At 38.8% G+C, this 23,877-nt stretch overlaps 1 protein-coding gene across 4 annotated transcripts; it reads right to left on the minus strand.

Moving 5' to 3' along the window:
* Positions 1-2,611: 2,611 nt before the first annotated feature.
* On the minus strand, positions 2,612-22,592 carry LOC123877194 (gamma-aminobutyric acid type B receptor subunit 2). Of its 4 annotated transcripts, none has more exons than XM_045923718.1 (32): positions 22,188-22,592; positions 21,503-21,658; positions 20,284-20,387; positions 19,415-19,552; positions 18,408-18,575; positions 17,897-18,072; positions 17,310-17,484; positions 16,900-16,978; positions 16,665-16,819; positions 16,148-16,302; positions 15,445-15,591; positions 14,742-14,851; positions 14,435-14,461; positions 13,766-13,896; positions 13,243-13,365; positions 12,580-12,690; positions 12,111-12,239; positions 11,400-11,495; positions 10,922-11,107; positions 10,317-10,434; positions 9,629-9,722; positions 9,070-9,247; positions 8,596-8,757; positions 7,876-8,074; positions 7,066-7,167; positions 6,832-6,939; positions 6,092-6,164; positions 5,813-5,865; positions 4,657-4,733; positions 4,454-4,534; positions 3,468-3,834; positions 2,612-2,869 (listed from the first exon to the last, which is right to left on the minus strand). In XM_045923718.1, the coding sequence occupies exons 1-32, from the start codon at positions 22,198-22,200 to the stop codon at positions 2,619-2,621; spliced, it is 4,242 nt and encodes a 1,413-aa protein (XP_045779674.1). In that variant the 5' UTR covers positions 22,201-22,592; the 3' UTR covers positions 2,612-2,618. The 4 variants fall into 4 exon arrangements, with proteins under 4 accessions (XP_045779674.1, XP_045779673.1, XP_045779676.1 ...); XM_045923717.1 differs by having other exon boundaries at positions 20,284-20,390; XM_045923720.1 differs by lacking the exon at positions 14,435-14,461.
* Positions 22,593-23,877: the final 1,285 nt, after the last annotated feature.

Below are 23,877 nucleotides of genomic sequence, written 5' to 3' on the forward strand. Positions count from 1 at the left end.
GTCAAAATTGTGGAGTTTGTGCATGAAGTTGTCAAGTGGAATGTCATGTTTGACGCAAGTCCCACCTGCTATGCTTTTTTCAGACCTAGGTTCGTGGTTTTTTGAGTTTTGTATAATATAAAATATTCAACTGTACAATTTATAAAATTGTTGATTTTTGATCTCTGGTGGGAACTGAGAAGTAATTTTAGTTTTTTGAGAAATCTGAGTACTAATAATGGTAATAGTATCTTCATCATGCTTGGAAAGGTATTTTGGTTAAATTAAGGTAAGGTCAGACTAAACTAATAAAAGATCACAGGTTTTTCAAATAAGATAGTCAACTGTATTCAAATATTTTTTATTTTTCTTAAATTCAATAAATTAAATAATTTCTATCAAGTCTTTATGACGTGCGAACAGTAAAATAATGTAAATTTTAAGGTAACAATAACGTAAACTTAACTAAATAATATGAGAGCCAATTTGACGCTAAGGTAGACAATGAAAACTTCTCAAAAAAAAACGCTCATAAAACGCTCCACAGTCCGCGCCCATAAGAGCCGTAGGCCGATAAGCCAAGAATAAAAGTTAATCGCACAAAATAAGATTAAGAGTTGATCATTCAACAAAGCCATAAAAATTGTAATAACCTTGCCTCTTAATAACAAATTAGCTCTCACTTTATTACTCTTATTAGTTTTCTAAACAGTTTTTTAAATTGTTACCGTAAAAAAATATTGATTTTTTTACGGTAAACTTATTTTAATATTTTTTGTGCACAATATATAATAAATAATTAGTATCACAAGAAAGTTGTTAAAACTTAAGTCTTAAGAAGTAAAACATTAAATAAAAATCTATTTGTGCACATGGTTTCTTAACGATGTAGGTACCTAATGAGATCACTTTCAATTAGGGTGCTAATTTTAGTAACTCAATTGTATTCCTACTAGAATTAACTATCTAAGAACAAGAAAATATTATTCTAGGTAATTTACAAAACAGATAAAATTAGGTTATCTAATTTAGTCAATTATTATGTATGTATCTAATGTGGCGTTACAAAAAATAAGATGGTCAAACAAGAGATGGCGAGGGATTTTGACTAGAATTAATGCAGTTAGGTACATACTAAATTTCTTCTCTGATTAAAGTTTATGGTAGTTTTAGATTAGCATTATTTTGCGCGTATAAGCTGATTTTTGACGTCTTTCGTCACACACGTTTATAAGCTCATATCGCTCATATAATTCGCTCAAACTACGCGTCCTATATGCGTGCATATTAAGTATATCCCAACTACTACTGACAGACCCACTAGTTAGAAAGAATAGGCCGGAATGAATGCGTGCACGCGCGTATTGTTTGTCAAAGCGTGCGTAAACCAAGCGTTAAATAAAACGCGCAGAAAAAACGCTACTCTGGAACTACCCTTATCAACAGGATGTAATAGGTCGGATGTGGATTTAAGCTTATGGTAATAAAATTGACAATCAGTAGTTTCACTTATTTACGATAAGCATAATATTATTATTAGTTAGGTATAGTACGCGACAGGTTGACATGGCAATGACATGGGAATACTTCGCACACCGCATACCCGCACAACCCCCGCGGTAACCCGAAGCGGGCAAGTGCGGGTGACGTGCGGGTGTGCGGGGCGTCCCCCCGCCTCATATTATATCGATTGCCATCTCAACCTGTCGCGGACATATTTCATTTTAATAGAACACATTCACATAACATGGTTTATATTAAAAACAACAACCTTTTTACTTTGGTCATCTGTGTTCGTACAGTAAAAAAATTTATAATCTTCATGAACTTATAAAATTATTTTCCAACTACCGTCATATTATTCAGCCAATGTTTTACTTAACAGATACAATTTAGACTCTGTCTAAGTTGGGTCTAAATCAAAACTTAGTAAGATATATTTTGTCTTTACGACTAGAACTCGAAACCAGCCAATAACAACAATAACATTCTTAGTCTAATTAGTAGTTACATAGGGAAGTTAGTTCTATTTAGATACAATTTAGACAGTCCAAATTGTTTGAAATGACTCGATCGAAAGATACAGTTTTAGACACTTTAATAAATATAAATAAGTCGTTGCTATTTTCATACTAGATTTTTTTATTTATTATATGCACAAGCCCAATACATTGTTTCTTAATAGGGATAAATGATGGATATGTTCGAAAAACTGACTGCGTAGCTGAGGCTTTAATCTGTGTCTGTGGGGCTGATTCTTGTCTTTTGGTGAGGACTTTGATTAAGAAAAGGAAAATTATCCAAATACAGGTACTGCTTCTTTCTTCTTCTTCTTTCTCTTGTTCTTGTCCCATTTCATTTACCTTGGGGTCGGACCTCTTTGTGCGTGAGCGCCAGGATAATTTGTAATTAGATACAATGTGGACACTGCCGTTTGACTTTGACGACGAGAATAATGCTATGAAATCAGCCAATCATAACAATATTCTCGATACACACTAGCAATTGGTTCTACTTAGATACAATTTAGACACTGTCTAAGTTGTGTCAAAAGTGTCCAAATCTTAACATAAAGCTATACCTTAGACAAAAATGAATTATACACTGTTATTACCGGTGTAGATAGGATCGATTGTATCTTATAAATACTCCACAATATCACACTTGATGGAAATGTTCGGGCAGCTGACTCCATAGCTGAGGTTCAGTCCATGAGGCTGGCTTTTATGTCTTTCGGTGAGGAGTTTGTGGAAGATGGGCAGGATCGCACACTCGAACAGTTCTGATTCTGAGCTGGCGGTGTACATCTTCCTCTCAGCTGATTCCTGCCGTTTGGAGTCACTTCGGGAGTAGGACGCTGTTTTGCGCTCGTCTCGCTGGCCTGGTGATTCTGTGGAAGAACATACCTGCATGGTATACTAGCTCCATATATTTTTTTGAAGTCAAAACATCTTTAAGCGATTTTGTTGGGATGGGGAAAAACTTAAAAGCGACATGCTAACTTTTTCTAGTTTATCAGCTATTAATCTTAACTACTGGGAAATAAAGTTAAAATTTAATTGCATCAAAATCAAAAGAGTTATTGTAAAATTATTCCACAGCGATATAAAAAAACAACTTGCCAATAAACTTTATGTCATATCAAATAATGTGCTTTTTGCTTGGATGAATGATTACCATAATATCTCTATGGCTTTTTGTTTGTAGGTAATTTTGATTGGTTTCTCTATCATTGAAAGGTACTGTTATTAGTTGTAATAATCGCAGGGAGTATTTTTATAGGTCTATGACTGCAGGCAAATGTTTTCAGGCAGATATAATGGATGGATGGAGCCCACCGCATTATTGTCCCAAGAAAACCCAAGCCATTTCGTGATTGATGTGAATCGCGTCACGATCCCCATTCCTCAGCAATGAGAAATGTGAGGCAGACCTCTTAGCTTAAATTAGCTATCAATAAAATACTTAGCTGTTAATTTAAAACTTACCAGACTTATGCCTCGAGGCAACATTAGGGCTACTCTTATGATGATCAGGCCGGCTCTGAGTGGCCTGCGATAACCTAGGCGAATCTCCAGCGCCCTTTGCCCTTTTCAACGGTTCTGCCTCTTGCCTCAGCCTTTTCGAAGGCGAATCCTGACCCTTAGTTACCCTAATCGTATCTGGATCCTGGACTATCCTCTTTGGAGACTCCTGTTTCTTGGAAACCCTAATAATATCTGGCTCAGGTTTCCTGTCTATGCTTTCTTTTGATTCCTGTATGGGCTTTTCTTGAACTAACTTCTTGGGTAGCTCTTCGAGTCTTCGTTGTACTATTTCGGATTTCTCTTCCATTTCTTCTTGATATGATCTCATCTGGAATTTGAGAAAATACGGATGTGGTATGCATTGAGTTATGTTTATTGGAATTCCGCAATAACTAGTTATGATACACATCTCAGAAAGTGGAGAATCCTATTAAATTCCCGATGCTAAGACATCAGTGGAACAGTTGTAGTAAACTTTTTATGGCGCAAACCATCCTCCGAGAATTTTAATGGCATGAATTAGCGCACTATCTCACTAGGACTCCAGTAGTGGCGTAACCAGTTGCGCTACCGACAGAGTGGTTACAGCTCTATAGAGATCCTGGTGTCTGCTCTGGTGTTTCTCGTTTATTAGCTCAAGACACCACGGTAACGCAACCGATGGCATCCCAGGGAATGGAATATTGGCTTTAGACACTTCGAATGTATTTTAAGAGGTTTTACTAGCTCCTGAAGGATTTGAGCCCAAGTAGTCTTTGATCTGGTACGAGTTTTCCACAATGGCTACGTACCAACCCACCGGAAAAGAGGTGGTGCTAAGCGAATTAAGGTTCCAGTAGGATGCAGCGTGGAATCTGCATCATCTTTTTGAGAGCATGTATGATCAGTCAAAGGCTGATGCCAGGCAATAAAAAATGTCAAAGACAATGAAATTTTTAGATAGATACCTGAGCAGAGGATTGTCTTCTCTTTGCTTGTATTTGGTGAGGAGGTGTGCTAACTGGTTGTGGGAAATCAGATCCTCGACGCTGAAAAAAAAAACTGCATAACTTTTTGATCCTCTATAAAAATTAACTGGTTTTTGATCTAACTAAAAAGTGTAACTGCACAATCACAATAAAGAATTTGCGTTAAAAATTAATGTTCTTACTTTAGAATGTCTATCCGTCATCCGAAGTGTTTCAGACTCTCGATAACCTTCTGGGGTACCAACCCTGGGCGCACCAGCTAAAACAAAATAGAAAATGAGATAAGTTATAGTAAGTACCTATACACTAGTATAATAGTGATCGCAAAACTAGTAGTCTGATCTGTAGTTGCGACATGGTGATTTGCGCAGGTCACAGACTAAGAATTAAATGCACAAGGTTTTGATCCGCTTTGTATGATGCGCAGTCGTACGCCTTTATGTACAACTAGCGGCCCGCCCCGGCTTCGCACGGGTGCAAGTCAAAGTTATAATTTATCGTAAAATAACATAGTTAAAGTCCACGGCTTATGTACCGATTTTACAAATAACCTACTTCATAGATGTGCACCCCCTCCCCTGCGGTTTCGCCGTGCGAGTCGTGCGACACCATCATTCATTTTAATACCAATTACAATTTTAAATTCGTAATATCTTTTGAATGGATTGTCCGATTGGAATAAAATAAAAAGTAATTTATAGCTATTGAAACAATCTTGCTCATTAAATAGTTTATTTGGATAAGGATTAGTATTTGACGATAATATGATCAATAAACATAGGCTAATAATTTTAATTAAGTACTTTTATTCTATGGAAAAGTGGTTATAATGTTTGATTTATACTATCGCGGACTTTTTTGTAGGCATTATTGAGTTCTACAACTTTTCTATAGAAGTCAATCATACATCTCCCATTTAGGCAGCGTTCGCGAGAATCGTTAACGTACGGCAGTTTTTTCTAATCTAAGAAAAATCCTATCAATTTTCCGGGATAAAATATAGCCTATACGGATTCGGAAGAATCCCTCTAAGTAATGGTAAAAGAAATTTTGAAATCGGTCCAGTAGTTTTTGAGCCTATTCAATACAAACATACAAAAATACAAAAATACAAAGGTTTCCTCTTTATAATATTAGTATAGATATCAGAGTGTACCTATAGTATCAGAATTTTGCCAACTCGACCTGTCGCGTACTATACTAGGACACAGGCGTACCTACATTATGAGGAAAACTCATAACGAAGACTTTCACTAAAAAAGGATTTTCCGAAATTCCATGTAGTGAGTGCAGCCATGGCAGATGTCCTATTTTTGTTAATGATGACAAAATTCTTACTATGGTTTATGGAGGTGTTAGACGCTCTTCTTTCTGTACTTCTATCAGATTCCCTGCAACAAGAACAGACCATGTTTTCTATTAAGTGCGAAAGGGTGAATAACTTGGAACATTGCAACGATTTAAAGACCACGTGAAGCTTTCATTGACTCGTTTTTCGTATGTATATGGTCACGCCAAAAAGTCTTCTCTTATTATTTGGGGTTCTCTGAATTATTAAGTGGCAAGTTAATTAGTGGTCATACCAGTGGCAGTATTTAGGGGTATCGTTTTAGTTACCTGTGATGATGAGGCGATGATTGCTGTCGACTTTTCTCGGACACACTTCTCTGCATTGGAGAATGGGCATGACCTAAACATAGACTCATTGTAAGCAATGACAGCAACGAAGATTATAAAGTTATAAATAAAAGAGCTAGCTAGAAAATTAACAATTGCTCTTTTCGAATCACCCTGGAAGACTAGAAGCAGCCGTGAGAAAAGGCACTGAAACTTTGATGGCTCAGACACTTTGAGAGGATCCTGTTGTGAAAAGTGCTTGTTACCCAGATACCCAGTAGCAAAACGCCCTGTTGACTGCCCTAAATGTCTCTGGTTGTATTAAGCACTAGCCGATGCCCGCGACTTCGCCCGCGTGGATTTAGGTTTTTCTAAATCCCGTAGGAACTCTTTGATTTTCCGGGATAAAAGTAGCCTTTGTGCTATTCCAGGATATTACCTATCTCCATTCCTTTACGCCAAATCCGTTCAGTAGTTTATGCGTGAAGGAGTAACAAACACACACACACACACACACAAAAGCGCGCGCGCGGGCGCGCACACGCACACACGCACATACTCACAAATTTTCGCCTTTATAATTTTTTTTTAGTGTGAAGTGTGATGGATAGACATACAGATCCTTGGAAGAGCTGATCGGCAGCATAGGACAGACTGGCAGCAAAAGCCAAGATTCTCTTTGAGTCACTGAGCCAGCCAAGTAAGCAAGTGAGTAAAGAAGTTGCCTATAAGAAACTTACTCGGTGGTGATTTCTGGCAAGTGTATTGAAAAGTGTTGGTATCCCACAGATCACTTTGGACGACGATAAAATTTTCCTTTTTTCTCTTCTCAGAATCTTTTCGTTGACCTACAAAGAAAATAAGTAAACATTCTGATTTAAAGGGTGACACTCCAAAATCGATGGATTTAACAACTCTGTTTATCTCTTAAGATACTAGTATCAAAGATCGTGTATACTTGTAGTGTTACTAACATGATTTTTTCCTTTCTGCTGATGAAAAGTCCTGATCTATATCCAGAATATCTTCTAGCTCTTGCTTTGGTTTTGAAGAAACGGGTGGGTCTCGTTCTTGACCTGAAACAAAAGTGTAATAATAACTACTTATGTTATCACTTTTTAACCAATATTCTCAAAAGCTCCAAGGATTAGCGGGCAGGTCGTATCTGTCACAAAACCTATTAGCGATAAGGCATTTTACATCAGTCGCATAATTCTGGGTGTTTTATTAGATACTAGCTGATGCCCGCGACTTCGTTCGCGTGGATGTAGTTTTTTAAAAATCCCGTGGGAACTCTTTGATTTTCCGGGATAAAAAGTAGCCTATGTGCTAATCCAGAGTATAATCTATCTCCATTCTAAATTTCAGCCCAATCCGTCCAGTAGTTTTTGCGTGAAGGAGTAACAAACATACACACACACACACACACACACACACACACACACACACACATACAAACTTTCGCCTTTATAATATTAGTGTGAAGTGTGATGGTCGTGTCTATCACAGAACTACTGAACTGCCGATGGAAGCAATAAATTGATACGAGGTTGCAAGAGCACCAGGATCACGATCTTCAGAAATGAAGGAACGACTAGAGAGAGAGAGATCACAGAACTGATTGGCAACTAGGTTGTCGTATTCTGGAGTGGAGATCGCGTACCAGTAAGTGCATTGTGGCGGTTTTGAGGTGGCAGGAAGCGGATGGATGAGGATGGTGGAGGACTGTTTGGTGACGCGCTTTCGAAAAAGCCTGTGTGTGAAGGAAAAAGAGAGTTTGATACCTATGACCTTCCTCTCCGTCATCGGTGGTACAATGGCGGCGACGGACGGCGGCTCATGCTCGTCCACAGACACGTGCATCAGCTCGGCCAGCAAAGCGCCCGCACTGACGCTCGACATGCGTCTGTGACCGCGCGGTGCTGTCTTGTATGGAGGCTTCGTATCTTGAGCCTTAGTTTGCTTTTTCGGCATTTCCGGTGTCTGGAACAAAAAAGTGAGGTTTCTGAAAATGGTCGTCAAATCACTTCAATGTACATGGTGGTCAAATCTCAAGAGGGATGTCACAGCTCTTGAAATCTTCCTAGTGATAACTCAAAACATAAATTATTACTCATATACATGGAGGCCTGACGCAAAATAAAATTGGGCAAGTGTAAGAAGTGGTGGCGTAGGTTTTGGCGGAGATCGTGAGGCGAGGGCAGTCGTGGAAGGAAGGAATGGATAAATAATTTTAACTAATTCTGTTGCAATCTCAAAAATATACTAAAATGACTCGCCTAAATGTATTGCTAATTGTTTTCATAACACTCCCTTCAGAGAAAGACAGCGATAGCTAAGATTTAGAACTTTAATTTAGCTTAGAGATAGTGAACAACAGAATTAGTCACATTAAGTTTCTCTACTTTGCGTAGTCGTGAAAGGAAGTAAAGGATAAAGCCTAAAACCGCTTGGAAACTTAGGGCTTTCAAAGAAAAACATAATTATATATTAAAAGTGGAAACCTTGATAACTTTAGGGGGAGCTGCCTTGGTGTACATTGGTTCCTGTACTTTAGTTGGCACTGACTTGACTGTGGGAGTATCAATTGTTTTCAATGCTGGGATGGTCTTGGCTTCTGCTTTTGCTGGTTCCGTTATCTTGGTCTTTGGAGGTTCTGATGGTTCCTGGATAAACGTATTTGAAATCAATGTTTTTAAGGAAGAAATCTAAACCCCGATAGTAACTTGAAATGACTTCTGATTCGGATTCTAATCCACCTTGGATTTTAACTCAGACTAAAGAAGCTATTATCGGTCAACAAATTTTGAAAAATAATTGAGATGAAGTACAATTTTAAACACATTTATATCACTATTCGTCTCATCGATCTTTGCTTTGTTCGATAGAAAAATTAAGTTTATTAGTGCACCAAGCTACGAAAGTTTATTGGCTCTATCTTTTTAAGGCTATTAATTATTTTAAGTAAATAGTCTTACTTCAGAAGACCATCCATACGGCAGTTTGGCGAGCTGATCTTTCTCAGGCACAGATTTGTTAGAAACTGGTGGACTTGTGTAGTCCAAATGATTCTTGAAGGAGACGTTTTTAGTTTGTTCCTTCTTTGGTTCCTTCAGAGTTTCTTTTATAGGTTCTGGAGGTGCTGTCGGCTTTGGCCTGGAAATGTAAAGAGGAATTACGTTTTTCGCCTTTAGAACATTTAAGCATCGCATGCGGTAGTGAAACGATTACGTACCTACTTTGACAAAATTTGTCGGTGTACTAAAGTCACAAAATAATATAGGCAGTGTTATAACTGATTAGACAATATATTATCATTTGTTAAGTTAAAGAAAGATGAAGAAGGAGTTGAAAAGAAATATGAACAAGTTAAGATTATCCTGGAAATAGCTCTCAGGAGATTCGTCGTAGGAAAATAAGATGGGCATACTAAAGATAGGAGAATTTGAGCAACAATAGATGTAGGTATAGTAGGTATAAGAGAAAGACAGTAATATAATCAAATCTTTCAAACAAGTTTCATCGGTAAATGTTTACTTTTCTATAGCCTGCTGACTCTGTAATCCGATGTATTCTGTTTCGGCGCCGGCTGATGCACTGAGGCTGCACACTGATGTTATATCACTCGTTTCTGAAAACATTCATTGTACTGTTAGCGGACTCCACATATTGACACTAACTAGATGACTTTACTCGCACTCACACGAAAAAGGATCATACAGCAGTGTTTCGACGTAGTAACTTACAAAGAACAGACTAGATGGCGCCATAAGCATCTACGATCACTCATTATGAAGCCTGGTTCACGCTAACAAAGTTTTCTGAACAGGAGTAAGGTTTGTAATTAATTAATGCGTATTTCGAGTGACATCTTATTATACCTACTTTATTATTTCTGTTTGCAAGTTAAAGTTTATCCCTAGCAACTTTTATGGGAGCAACTGATGAGCGCTCAGCCGTAACAATACGAAGATCTTCCTCAAGATTGTAGTAACGTCTCAGGACTCGGTTGAATCGAAATTTGGATATTGTATTTTGGAACTTGTATTCATAATACTTCCTAGTGAAAACTTTGTTACCGCGATTCAGGATCAATAGCGAGAGATTAAAGACCCTGTAGCGACATCTTGCGTGTTCGTTGTAAGTTACTTAGTCTTAACTGTGTGTGATTGTTTTACCAGGGTGACCTGGTGGGGCTGGTGGTAAAAAAACAGAATTGTCTTACCAGGGTGACTGACATTTTCTCTGGGTATGGGCAAACGAGTTCGCTGCGTGGCTGGAGACTTCGAATCTCTGATCGAAGATTCTGAACTGACATCACTTCCAAGCTTGCTTAGCAGCATCTAGAAGGAGAAAATTTATATACCTAGTTAATTGGCCCGATTTGCACACTAAAATATAAAGCTCAATATCGTAAAATTCGGTGACATTGCTACTCGTTACGCTGTTGAGTGGGATCAGATCATTATGAATTGAGGTGCGCTATCGCATATTATGTTTACTCGTAAGCCATTTCTGAACGAGTTTAAGTATTATAAAACTATTATTACAGTTGTAAAACTCATTGTAGAAAGCTGAATTATTGAGGGAGGCATTTTTTTAGCCCAACCTGACCTCATGATCCGCAGCCGAATAAGCTAGCTAGTCTGTAGACCAACGAAGCAGCCTTTTGGCTGATTCCTTATCACACTGACCACTGGAGATTCACTCGTCAGTGCGGAATAGTTACTACTATTCAGCACTGACGAGTGAATACTAACTAACTAACGAACACTATACTAGAAAACCAGCTTAAGTGCTAGTCTGGGAATTGAAGAAGAAGAAATGTACCTGCAGTTCGTTCTCTTTGGCCTGCAGCGTGCGTCGGTACCTATTGTTGTACTGTCGCAGCTCCTTCATGCGGCGCTCTAGTTCTGGGCCAGGCTCGCGGCATTCATGCGGCGCGGCGGGACGCAGCGTGGCCCGGATACGTGCCCCGCCCGTTCCACCGGACCCGTTTCTCCGGAGTTCTAGTAGCTGTACAGTATTGTTATCATCACTAACTTTTCACACCGCCAAGGGAACTTCCTTTAAGGAAGTTGTCAAAAATGTTACAAGGCCATATACCTAGCTAGGTCTAGTCTAATTTTAGTACTGGATAACTCTCTGCGCAAAAAATTAAGCATCGTTTCTGTGATCAAAGTAATTAATTCAGAACCACGTGTAAATGTATCAAAAACTGATGAGATATCCATAGAATATGACCCAAAAAAAATCGTAAAGTTAAGATCAATTTAAAAATGATACAAATAATGATCATTAAGTTTACCTTAGGCACAAACACCAAGCACAAAGTAGCAGTCGTGCAGAAAATAATGAAGATTGCAATCAGAACGAATAGGACGTCCTTGTGATCAGCTAGTACCTGTGAATTGAAGATTTATTAAATTGAAGACAGGAGTTTAGGCTTCCGCTTGTCAACAATCGTACCTGATGGAAAAAATAATGCAAGGGCTAAGCTGGAGCGATCTTGCATAGAAGATTTTCTCTTGTTTTGAAAGTACTGAAGTTGTACGTGGCATAAAAACCATTGGGTCTAGAAAAAGATTTTGCATGTAGGTTTTCTCTATGATGTAGACACCCACGAGAGGATTTTCAGAAATTTCACCCGAGTTAAACTATGATAGCCTAGTGGTTAGAACGTCCGGCTCCTAATCGGAAGTCGGGGGTTCGATTCCTTGCACGCACCTCTAACTTTTCAGTTACGTGCGTTTTTAAGCAATTTCACTTGCTTTAACGGTAAAGAAAAACATCGTGTAAAAACCTGCATGACTGAGGGTTCTCCATATTACTCAAAGGTGTGTGAAGTCTACCAATCAGCATTGGGCCAGCGTGGCAGATTAGGTATAGGCCTAAACCCTTCTCACTCTGGAAGAGACCCGTGCTCAGTAGTGGGCTGGCAATGGGCTGATCATGTAAGGCAGGTCAGCTAATGACCGACAAAGAGGCTACAGAAAAACATATTGGAGAATTTACTCACCAATGCACAAGGAGCGCCCATAATACACATAATCAGTACGTTGTAAACTGACAAGCCGATGTGTTTCGAGTCGTTCAGTGCTGGGATTGAGACATGACGCGTCTCCCACGCTAAGAATGCTCCAAATACCTGCGAAGAAGAAGAATATAGGTACAATGATAGATCATAATATCAAAGAAAATGTAGTTGAAGAAACTAGCTTCCATATTCAAATTCTTTAATCTGATTATGAAGGTAGAGTAAAGGATTTTATGAGGCTAGGCAAGAAGATGGTATCTAATACTGAAGAGTACAATAAAGTAAAAGAAAAGCTAAGGATCAGATCTTTGTGGAGAGAACTACATCGTCAATAGAGCAGCTCTTGAATTGTTACTGATTATAAAATTAGATCATGTGAAACGTGTATGGACAATGTGATTTGTACAAAACAAAATTTCTGATATAATGCACTAATAGAAGACAATCTTACCAGTAAAAGTCCTTTGTAAGCGTAAATGGCTCCAATAAATATAGGCATCCTCTCAGATTGACAGTATTCGTTCTCTTGTACGATCACTATGTCTTCACTTGTCGGATGAGGCTGTAAAATACCAAAAACCTTAGCTATGTCAGTTTAATAGCGTTTTGGATATAGTATACCAGGTTAGGAATTTAGGTTTGTTTCAACAAATTGAGCTGCCAATTCCCATACATTTCTAGCATCAATTGTATATTAGGTGGATATTAATATACTTAAGTTACTGATCCATCTTTCATTATCTACAGTCTGTTTGAACTCCAGTGCTTCTGTCATGGTTAGTTGCATGCAGTTTCCTTCTCGATATCGTCGCACCAATGTGCACAAAATTAAATCTTTGATCACATTTTTAGGGTAGGTAGATTCGGTAGTGTGGTAGATCAAGATTAGTATTATTCATATGGGATAGCTTATTAAGTAGGTCTGGACCCGTATCCATGGGACAGAAAAATCATTATCGTACCGTTAGGGAATAGGACGAAACTGTCGGTTTAAGATGCGTTCACCCTTTGCGCAGGTTATTGTTCCTCTAAAGGTTCTCGTTAAAATACAAAAATTATGGTACACGAAAGACGAATAATAACGATAAATGAATAAGGTAAAGGAGGAACTTACGTATGCCTCCATTTGTTTGGTAGCCCTGTAAAACGGATCGGATATCTGCCAAGTGGTCATTATGATCAGATCTATACACAGCAGAACACCTACCACCATGAAGAGCTGGTAGTCTTTTATCACCTGAAATAATAAACATTAGCTACGAATAAGCTAGATAACATTAGCTACGAATGGCTTTACTTTTTTACTTCGCTCTTGGGCTATAATTCAAGGGACGAATAAACAAAACCCTCAAAAACCAGCAACTCATTGGTGGTTTCTGCTGGTGGTAATGGATGGCAAAAATCACTCAAAAATTAAATTTGCCTGGCATGGCATCAAATATAATCGTTTGCTGAATATTCAAAAAGAAAATTTCAAGAGTACAGTTTTCAGTAAGTCCCACGCTTCGACCTCTTTAGGCTTTTGCGGAAACTTGCATTCGTCGTCTTGACGATTCTATTTTTATCAAATCAGTAATCAGTATGGATCTTGACGAGTCTTCATTTCAAAAGTAAAGGAAGTTAATGATACAGCTTACTTTTTTATTCAGTTTGACGTCGGTGAAGATGGAATGGACTCGCCAGGTCTTGGAGAACATGGCGCCGAAGGCCAAACTGAAGCCAGCCATGAGCAGCCAAGCGCGAGCGGTACAGATGTACGGGAACGCCGCTATACAGAGAAAAAAACAGTTTTAACAATATAAAATCATTAAAATATGAACCTAGATATTAATATATTAAATATGAATCATGTTTTTTCAAAGGACATTAATTTTATAGAAATTAAATACGACTTAGTTAATAAGACAAATAAACATTAAAAGTTAGTTAAGAATGCATGCATTATTTTGATTGACAGAAAATTGTTAGCAGAAGCTTTAACTGAGGTGATTCCAGAGATGATTGAAAATGTATATGCCATTTTAACAGACAGAGAAAGACAAGCGAAAACATCAAAGTACTTACAGACACTGGATGGCAAAGCTACGTAAAACACGGAAATCATCACGTATACCACCAAAAGCGATGGATAGAAGGAAAAGAAACCAAAACTTGGAAACATGCTCTCGACTCCGACGACCTAGAAAAAAGCCTAGGTCTTTCTCAGAATCTACAAGAAACAGGGGGTTAGTTCCCAAAATTTGGTTAGCGGGTTCCATTCTGCCCGAGGCTGGGGTCAAGCTGGGGTGGGTGTTGCAAGCTATTACCTCCACGTGGTACGTCCTGAGAAAGACCTAAGAATTAATGAATACGATGAGATTATGAGCGTGACGGAGTGCCAGCGGCATGCGAATCGAAAGTGCTAAGTTTTAATTCAAATTTTAATGTCAACTATTTAATAACCAATCGAGAAGGATTGGATAGCTATAAAAATAACGATAGATCAGATTTGATTATTAATTCCAAATGTTACCTTCGATCCGATACAAGATAGAGAGAACACAAAGATATTTATGAATGAAAACAGGATTGAAATGGACAAAAGGCTAGGAAATGTAAAGAATGTGGACTTACCGATGCTACTGAGGCTGGAGTCGAGGCCGAGGAAGATCACGCTGAGGTAGGTTAGCATGCAGCCCACGATGATCAAATTGTTCAGGTGTGGAGAGGACATTTTTATGTACCTGTTAGTAAAAATCTAGTTTGTAATACTTAATTATTTAATGTTCCCTCACTCTCAACGTTCTGGGATAGCAATCCAACTTGCAGAGAGGTCAAGCGCAATATCAACGGCTTCCCGTGCTTACTAAGGCATGGAGGCCGAGGAGGTGATGGAAAAATAAGTTTTTCAATCTAAATACGAGGCATAGAACTGCGCAGTGGACAAAAACAGATCCTAGTGAGACTTGTATTCATGGCTGTACCTGCGCAGACATCACATTGCAACTTCAAAGTAGACTTTGTTTAGCAGTCATTGTTCACCAGTCACCACCAACTTTCTAAGTTCGGATGCCACTTAGATAGAAAAACTCAAATTTTTGGAAACAAAAAAATAATTCCGTAAAATGTTCTGAAATGAATACGATGAAACCAGCTCATTTATTGAGATTGGTTTACAGAAATTTGATGACACAGAAGTATATAAATTCAAAATCAAAATATTTTTATTCAATTAAACGTTTACAAGTGCTTTTGAATCGTCAAAATAATCTACCACTGGTTCGGAATACCGTTCCTACCGAGAAGACCTAATAATAGTAGTACGAGTAGTTAGTACCTTTGATTCCTATAGTGTATGTTCATAGCCAAGAAGCCGGTAGCGAGCAAGATGCCAAGCACGGAGCAGAACACCACGACAGCATACAGGGTTATGTTCACCTGAGTGTGCTCGATCAGACGGAGGGTGCGATCTTTTGGAGGATTCCTGGAAATGTGTAGTTTTTAAGAATAACTTTGCTAACCACTTTTGATTACAAGTGTAAATTAATAATTTATAACACCCCCGACAAGTGAAGTTACAGTAACTAGAAAAGAGCTGATAACTTTCAAACGGCTGAACCGATTTTCTTGGATTATAGCTAAGAACACTCTCGATCAAGCCACCTTTCAAACAAAAAAAAACTAAATTAAAATCGGTTCATTAGTTTAGGAGCTACGATGCCACAGACAGATACACAGACGGATACACAAGTCAAACTTATAACACCCCTCTTTTTGGGTCGACGGTTAAAAACATTGACATAAAAAATCTCTATGAAGGAAATATCACAAGGACATTTTAACAAATTGATTTTTATCTGAATGGCCAGCTATTCTAAAAGCATTCAACTCCAAGCTATTTTGATAGATGACTCACGGATGAAAATTTACTATCCCGTCCTGGCGATAGCTAGTTTTCCCTAACTCTTTTGGCTTGATCGTTACTGACAGAAGTTATAGAAAGTGAGATATTAATAATAATATGCTGTTCCTTGACTCACTTGCCATTCCACTTGAACGGATCACCGCTACCCAGATCTAGGCGGTCTCTTTCTGCGCAGTACTCTCCAACCTTCACCTCTCCTATCTGCTCGCCTTGGAACTGCTTCAGGAGAATCGAAGCCTTGCGCTCGTTGTCATAGAAACGGACTGGACCCTGAAATAGTACTATTATTTAAATCAACCATTCTGAAACGGTCAGATATTTTTTAACTAAATCAGACCATTAAAACGATTGAACTAGTTTAGCCCAATCGAAATTCTTATTACAACAAAGAGGTGAGTTAGTAGGTAGTTAAATCAAAGTTATAATAATTTGAGTTAGTGAAAGGTGACAACTATTCATAATAATATTAGTATTTTCTTAAATTAATTTCAATCTATGCTACCGCTGTTTAAGAGATTTTAACTGTTGAGTAAAAAGTAATACAGCTTAGGTATTAGAACTGCAGAAGAGCCGAACACTTATTAGTCGCGTGGAATACTGAACAAATTGTTTTGAAAAGAAGCGAAACTCACAGTAACACCCTCAAAGGTCACATTGCTCAAAGCGTCCAGAAACAGCTGTTCCCATTCTTTGTCCCGGTACCGGAAGTCCTGTACTGTCTTCTCTTTATACTTTAACTTCACTCGATGTGCCACCGTTTGAATTGCTAAAGCCATCGCCCAAATACCTGAAATTATTTTTGTATTAGCTTCTTCAAAAACTCCAAGACTCATGGTCATTCGACTGAATAATAAACAATGCACTTACCATCGTAAGTATATCCATGGAATCTAGAATATTCTACCCCTCTTCTACGATCATACTCCACTTGATAATCTTTTGCGGTCTGAAAAAGGTATTTTTGTAGTCTGAGCTTGTTAGTTCACTTGGTTAATTTTTACCTGCCTACAGCAAAAAACTTGTAGCGCAGATTTTGAAGAGGCAATGCCTGCCACACAGCACACATTTTTAAGCAAAGAAAGTGCTAATTGGGACCAGCTTTTAAGAAGTCTAATATACTAATTAGCTATCAATGCTTTCTTATATTTTGGAACCCTCAGATCTCAGTTTGCTTGTGTCTTCTTCAGGATAGAGGTTTTCTCGAAAATGCGCACACAATCCTCCAGTTTCATTAAAAATCTGAGCCGAAAAATTTAGGAGCAGGATGCTTTACTTACAATTCCCGATACAGTGGTTTCGCCAGTAGTAGAAAGTGGCAGCAGGTCAGTAAGGATGGTGGTATCTAAAGCAGCGGATAGCTCCCTTCGAGAGCACGGAGCTCGTCTGGTCCACCACTTGCTGCTGTAAGTGCCTAGCAGAAGCCACGTGTAGGCTCGCCCGTACATTTCCAGTCTGAAAATCAAAATAAATGAAGTAGAAGTTATTGCACATACAACCGAAGAAATGGACAATAAATTTGAAAAGCTGAAGAAACAAACAAAATAACAGTCCAATAAATTAAAAGTCTGAAAAACTTGTAATTTAAACTACTTTCAAGGATCCAGTAATCAAATAGAAATAATGAATTAAGGCTATGCATTATTTAGTTTTTGTGAGGAAAATGGCATGCCTGAGAGTTCTCTGCTGCTAATCTGCACTTTGCGTCGCAATCGCGTGGTCTATGACCTAAACTCTTCTCATTCTGAGAGGAAACACGTGTTCAGTAGTGGGCTGACCATGGCCATCGTCGGCCCACTACTGCTTGATCAAAAGGTAAAAAAGATTTTACTTATGTCAGATTAGAAAATACTTAGTAGATACATACTTGTAAGCTTCACAAAATATCTTCAATGCCCAGGTTTCATTGAAATTGCCCAATATTATTCTGATGTCTTTCTCTTTTAGCTTGGATAGTGCCGTCCGCACTTCTGTCGCAAAACTTTGAGACTCGTCTACCATAAAGTTTGCCGCGTCCAAATCTGATAGAAGACGGTTATGGGCCTGAAAATAGATTACGACTTTGAACATCTCGTCAAAATTGATAGAAATATCGAAAACAGAAACAGTTTGAGAAAATGTTTAAGTGTAATTATTTTAAAGTTAGATTTTCAGTATTATCGACATTGTTTGACGGTGTTTCCACAATTACTATTTCTATTTCCTTTTTTTTCGAAATTTTGGAGTTGCGATCTTAATTTCCTTTAGGGTTTAGGTGATAGCAATTTTTAACTTCCTTTAGAGCTTCACGAGTTGTTTTGAATAATTCCTTTCCATCAGATAAAAGTAAATTTCCTCGAAAAGTAGGAAGAGTTATTTGGATTTAAAATTTTACTTACCAAAGCATATCTGGGTTCGTTCTGGTAGATCGTACCGACTCTGGTCCAGTTGAAATGCTCCAGCAATCTGATGCGAGGCATGTTGAAAGCGTTCTCCGAAGGTACGATGCGGAAGAAATTCGGGAACGCCTCTTTCGTGAACATGGGATGTGTGTCCGCATAGGATAACTGCATATGAAAATATAGAAAATAATTTCATATTTGTGCCTTTTGGGGTAGAAATCATGGATTCCTGGGGCGAATTGCTACATCCTTTTTAACAGTCTGTAGCTGATATCTCTTAATTAGCCATCAGCACATGCTAGCAGTTATGCGTCACTAACACAAGCAATCTTTAAAACAGCTTATGACAGTTACTAATAAGGCGATTTGGTGTATCGCCTCTTTGTTTATTGATCTAGATTCTAGAAGCCAGGGAGGAGAAATCTATACATATAATAAAATTGTAAAAAAGTGGTGTCTGTACAATGGAAATATATAAAAAAAGTAGCAGGGGTTGTTATTATATCGATGCCGAACCCGAAATTGTAATTAATTTTTTTTGTCTGTTTGTCTGTTTGTCTGTGTGTTTGTGCACGCTAATATCAGAAACGGCTTATTCGATTTAGATACGGTTTTCACTAATATATTGTAGTAAGCTTCACTTAAAATTTAGTGTTTATTTCATCTCAATCGGTTCATAAATAAAAAAATTGGTTGTCTGTAAAGTCGGTTTACTGACGATAGTTGAACGTGATAACAAAGGCCGATTGTGCTTCTTTGTCGCTCGTTCCGCGCTCTCGCTTGCACTTCAAGCCTTACATGGAACGCCTCAGAGCGAGGTAACGCCGCATGAGTCATGTTTTTTCGTGCGTGCAGCCGGCTCTATCGAATTATAGGACGTTGTCACGTCAAAAAGTTATGTCAATTTAAAGAATCACGCTGTCCGAAAAGTCACTAATCCACGCGAACGAAGTCGCGGGCACAGCTAGTTGCAAATAAATCTTTGAGCTATGCAGGCTATTTACCTGTGTTAGATGCCAGTGTTTGGAAGCCTTGGCGATGGGGTCTGTGACGTGTGTGCACGCGGCCCCGAACAGCATCAGCTTGTGTGGGCCGCTGTGCATCATGTCGAAGAACGACTTGACTCCGACCGCTGCGTTGCACTGTATAAGGCACATCATATTTAAAATGTTGAAGGCGTTACTTTGAGGTCCATTATACAGGGTAGGTAAATTATTAGAACGCCATCAAAAACTAAGACAGGTGATAATACTGATGATTCCAGAAGGTAACACAAAAAACGCGTATAAAAATGCTGTACTTTTCAAAAGTTCCCAATGTATTGCAAATAAAACATCTGACTGACGCTAGAGATCAATGAACGTTGCGTAAATAGGTGCGGCGAGGCCAATGCTGTATCGTAGGCATGGCGTTGACCCCAAGTTTTGCGGGTTCGAAAGATACTAAATTACTAAAGCTACAAATATAAGGCAAATGGTTATTGATAGGTATGGTGTCCATATTACACCTAGTCCAAGCGTGACTCTGTAAGCTGTGATAGCCTGGTGGTTAGAACGTCCGCCTCCTAATCGGAGGTCGGGGGTTCGATCCCGGGCACGCACCACTAATTTTTCAGCTATGTGCGTTTTAAGCAATTAAATATCACTTGCTTTAACGGTGAAGGAAAACATCGTGGGGAAACCTGCATACCTGAGAGTTCTCCATGTTTTCAAAGGTGTGTGAAATCTGCCAATCCGCAATTGTCGTGGCAGACTATGGCCTAAACTCTTTTCATTCTGAGAGGAGACCCGTACTCAGTAGTGGGGTGGAAATGGGTTGATCCTGAAGCGTGACTCTGGACGCGGCTAATAAGGAATGGGTATAAAGTGTTTACCTCAGTGTCGTTCCACCACATGTGCAGGCGGTAGTTCCTCAGCACGGAGTCGTGCTCGTTGACGTGGTCCAGCGCCAGCTTCACGCTGGGCATCACGCCTCGACCTACAGCGGTTTTAACATAGCTTTGGTACTTAGCTCTTCTACTGCACAACAACAACAGACACAACTGCACAACAACAACAAACACAACTGTACAGGACCAACAAATTCCTGAGCCAGCAACGCATCGGCTGTACCTCTGGTGCTGCAAATGTTCATGGGCGGCGGTAATCACTTAACATCGAGTGACCCACCTGCTCGTTTGCTTGCTATTTTTAACCCCCGACCCAAAAAGAGGGGTGTTATAAGTTTGATGTGTGTATCTGTGTATCTGTGTATCTGTCTGTGGCATCGTAGCGCCTAAACGAATGAACCGATTTTAATTTAGTTTTTTTTTTGTTTGAAAGGTCGCTTGATCGAGAGTGTTCTTAGCTATCATCCAAGAAAATCGTTCAGCCGTTTGAAAGTTATCAACTTTTTTCTAGTTACTGTAACCTTCACTTGTCGGGGGTGTTAAAAACAACACGCAGAACACATACAAGACTAACGTTAGTCTTTCGGGTCAGTTAGGTTACTGACCCAGTCTCATGCGGATCTGAGAACCCACCGCATTATTATCCCAAGAGATTTCCTAGCGTTCTATGATAAATGGGAAGAGGTCCGGACCCTCAGCATTTAGGAATACGACTTAAAGAAAAAAAAAGACCTGCTTTTCGTTTTCGAGTGGAATTTTTGCATAATTGGTGAGGGCTGAGGGGGTGGAATTTCCAAAAATCCTGAAACCTGTTCTTCAGTAGTAAGGTAGTGGGGTTTTTGATGATGATCAGACTCCTGACACACCAACCAGACGAATGGGCATCATAGACAAGCGCAAACTTATGCCTCTTCTAGCGATTTGCCTCCTGCTGCTTCCAAAATTCTACTCCTTTGTCTAAATAATCTAGCCAATTACTTCTTACTAGATTTATTTTTTATTCCTAGCTGACAAACACAATATCTATCCACGGAAATAAGTTGGTACGGAAAATATAGGCTCACTTGTGATCGGTTGGCCACTCAAAATGGTTAGCGTCTACTGATTTTTGTCCTTGTCATTTGTATTGGATCACGTAACAGAGAGCCCTAAATTAACTTCTCTCCGTGGATAGAGTATATCTAGATGCATTATCTAAAGATACCAGTGTTGGAGTTCTCCACGCCCTTGCCGAAGGGGAAGAAGCCCGCGATGTAGACGTCCGTGCGGCGGTTCAAGATGGCGTCCAGGTTGGGCTTCTGTGGCACTCCCGTCACCAGGTTGAGACACAGAAGTGCGATGAGGATTTGACGTTGGAGACCTAAAAAGACGAGAAGTAAGTATTTTTCAGAAAAGCCGTAAAAACGGAACCCTTATAGGATCACTTTGTTGTCTGGCTGTCTGTCTGTCTGTCCATCTATCTGTCTGTCCGTCTGTCGTATCTATCAAGAAAACCTATAGGGTACTTCTCGTTGACCTAGAATCGTGAAATTTGGCAGGTAGGTAGGTCTTATAGCACAAGTAAAGGAAAAAATCCGAAAACGAAAAGTTTTTAACTCAAAGTCCTAGTTAATAGTTTCCAATTTTCACGGAAAAAAATGAAAATGACGGCCTTTGAATATTAACTTTCAACCACTATTTAATTTAAATCCCCTTAGAGACCTTCCAAAAATAACGAATCATGTATTTCTAAGATTAATTTTTAGAGTTCCGTACACGAAGGGTGCCAATGGGACCCTAAAAATTAATCGGTATCCTACTCTCAACAATTTAATCAATCAATTTAGCCCTCCTTACATACAAAGTTACCTTGCAAAATCAATTATTAGCTAGCCAAAAATAGTTCTTACCTCCCATATTCATAATTAACGAAATCCTGCACTATTTCATCAAGAATCAATATTGTAACACAATTTCACTGTCTGTCCGTCACAAAATCTTCATGAAACTCATAAAAAAAGTATTTAACATTAAAAAACACCTCCTTAGCATCATAGTCCTACCACCTCAGCCTTGCACAGGTCTTTGCTGGCCATCTGCGGACATTAAACAATAATCAGCTCTATTGCTCTTGTATTATGGCACATTATTTAATTTCACGCAAAACTTCTTCAACAAGCTGAATTAGAAATAAATGTCGTATAAACCTTTTTATCTCAATTTAAAATGATTTCTATTATTGGTAACTAAGATTGAATTTAGAATGAAACGGTAATAGAATACGTTTTAGGGGAACGAACAGTTTTCAGCAAATAGACTAAAATTAGGCTCTGCCAGGGCGAATCGATAGAGGGTAAGTTTCAGGATAGTGCTGTACATTAGACTCATCTGAAAATTTATCGATAAAACCGTTTTCTAGATTACCACCCATTATAGTATTTTTAGAATTCCATACCCGAAGGGTGCTAAATAGGACCCTATTACTAAGCTGCCGCTGTCCGTCCGTCCGTCCATCCGTTCGTGTTCGGCTTTATCTCGTAAACCGTAATAGGTAGTGAGTTCAAATTTTCACAGAATGTGTATTTTATATTGCCGCTAAAACAACAATTAATAACAAAATTTAAAAATGACGTAAAAATGTAAAAAAATTAAAAGTGTTATTTCTACGATGGGAACCTACGCAATCCTTCTTATGTGATTCCGAGTTCCGCTTCGCAATTTTTTTACTGTGCGTAAAGCGTTGTCTCTGTGACACATACCTATGTGACGTTTCATCGGTCTCAACGATGGAGACAACGCTCTACGAAACCGTTTTCTCTTTCTAAAGTTCGATGTACAGTATACCGGCCAGGCACTGTAAATGCCGCGGCCGCGTTAGCCAGGACCAGGACTACCAGATATCAAGGAGGTTACATAGGAGATTAAAGTTTTATAAAAGATCATCATCATCATCAACCCATCGCCAGCTCACTACTGAACATGGGTTACCAACCAGAACGAGAAGGGTTTGGCCATAGTCTACCGCGCTGGCTAAGTGCGTATTGACTTTAGACACCTTAGAGCACATTTTGGAGAACTCTGAGTCATGGAGATTTCCTCACAATGCTTTCCTTCACTGTTGAAGTAACTATCTAAGTGTTATTTAATAAATAGCTCAAAACGCCTCTATGTATCTTCGAAAAGTTAGAGGTACGTGCCTGGGATCGAACCCGGGACTTCCGGACTAGGAGCCCGAGAAGTCTTTAGCTATAACCGCTTTTATGGAAGAGTATTAAAAATATAAAATATCGAAACATTTTCACATCCCTAGAAAAAGTTTTCCCGCACATGCGTATGACAAGGGGTGTGCCTTCGAGGAAGCTCCTCAGGGATTAGCTGGTTGACGTAGGTATACCAACATGTCAATATTTTGATCGATTATCTGATCCAATTCAAAATGTAAATGAAACTTTTTTTTCATGTTTTAAATTTTTAGTAAGCTCGTATTTTGGTAATCTAGTTAACTAAGTGTGAATACTATAACAAAAATTTTCAAAAGAAAAATAAAACCGACTTCAAAAACCACAAACACTAAAAAGTAAAAATTAATTTTTGTTTAGC

Source organism: Maniola jurtina, chromosome 23, assembly GCF_905333055.1.
Source record: "Maniola jurtina chromosome 23, ilManJurt1.1, whole genome shotgun sequence".
Classification (NCBI taxonomy): Eukaryota; Metazoa; Arthropoda; class Insecta; order Lepidoptera; family Nymphalidae; genus Maniola; species Maniola jurtina.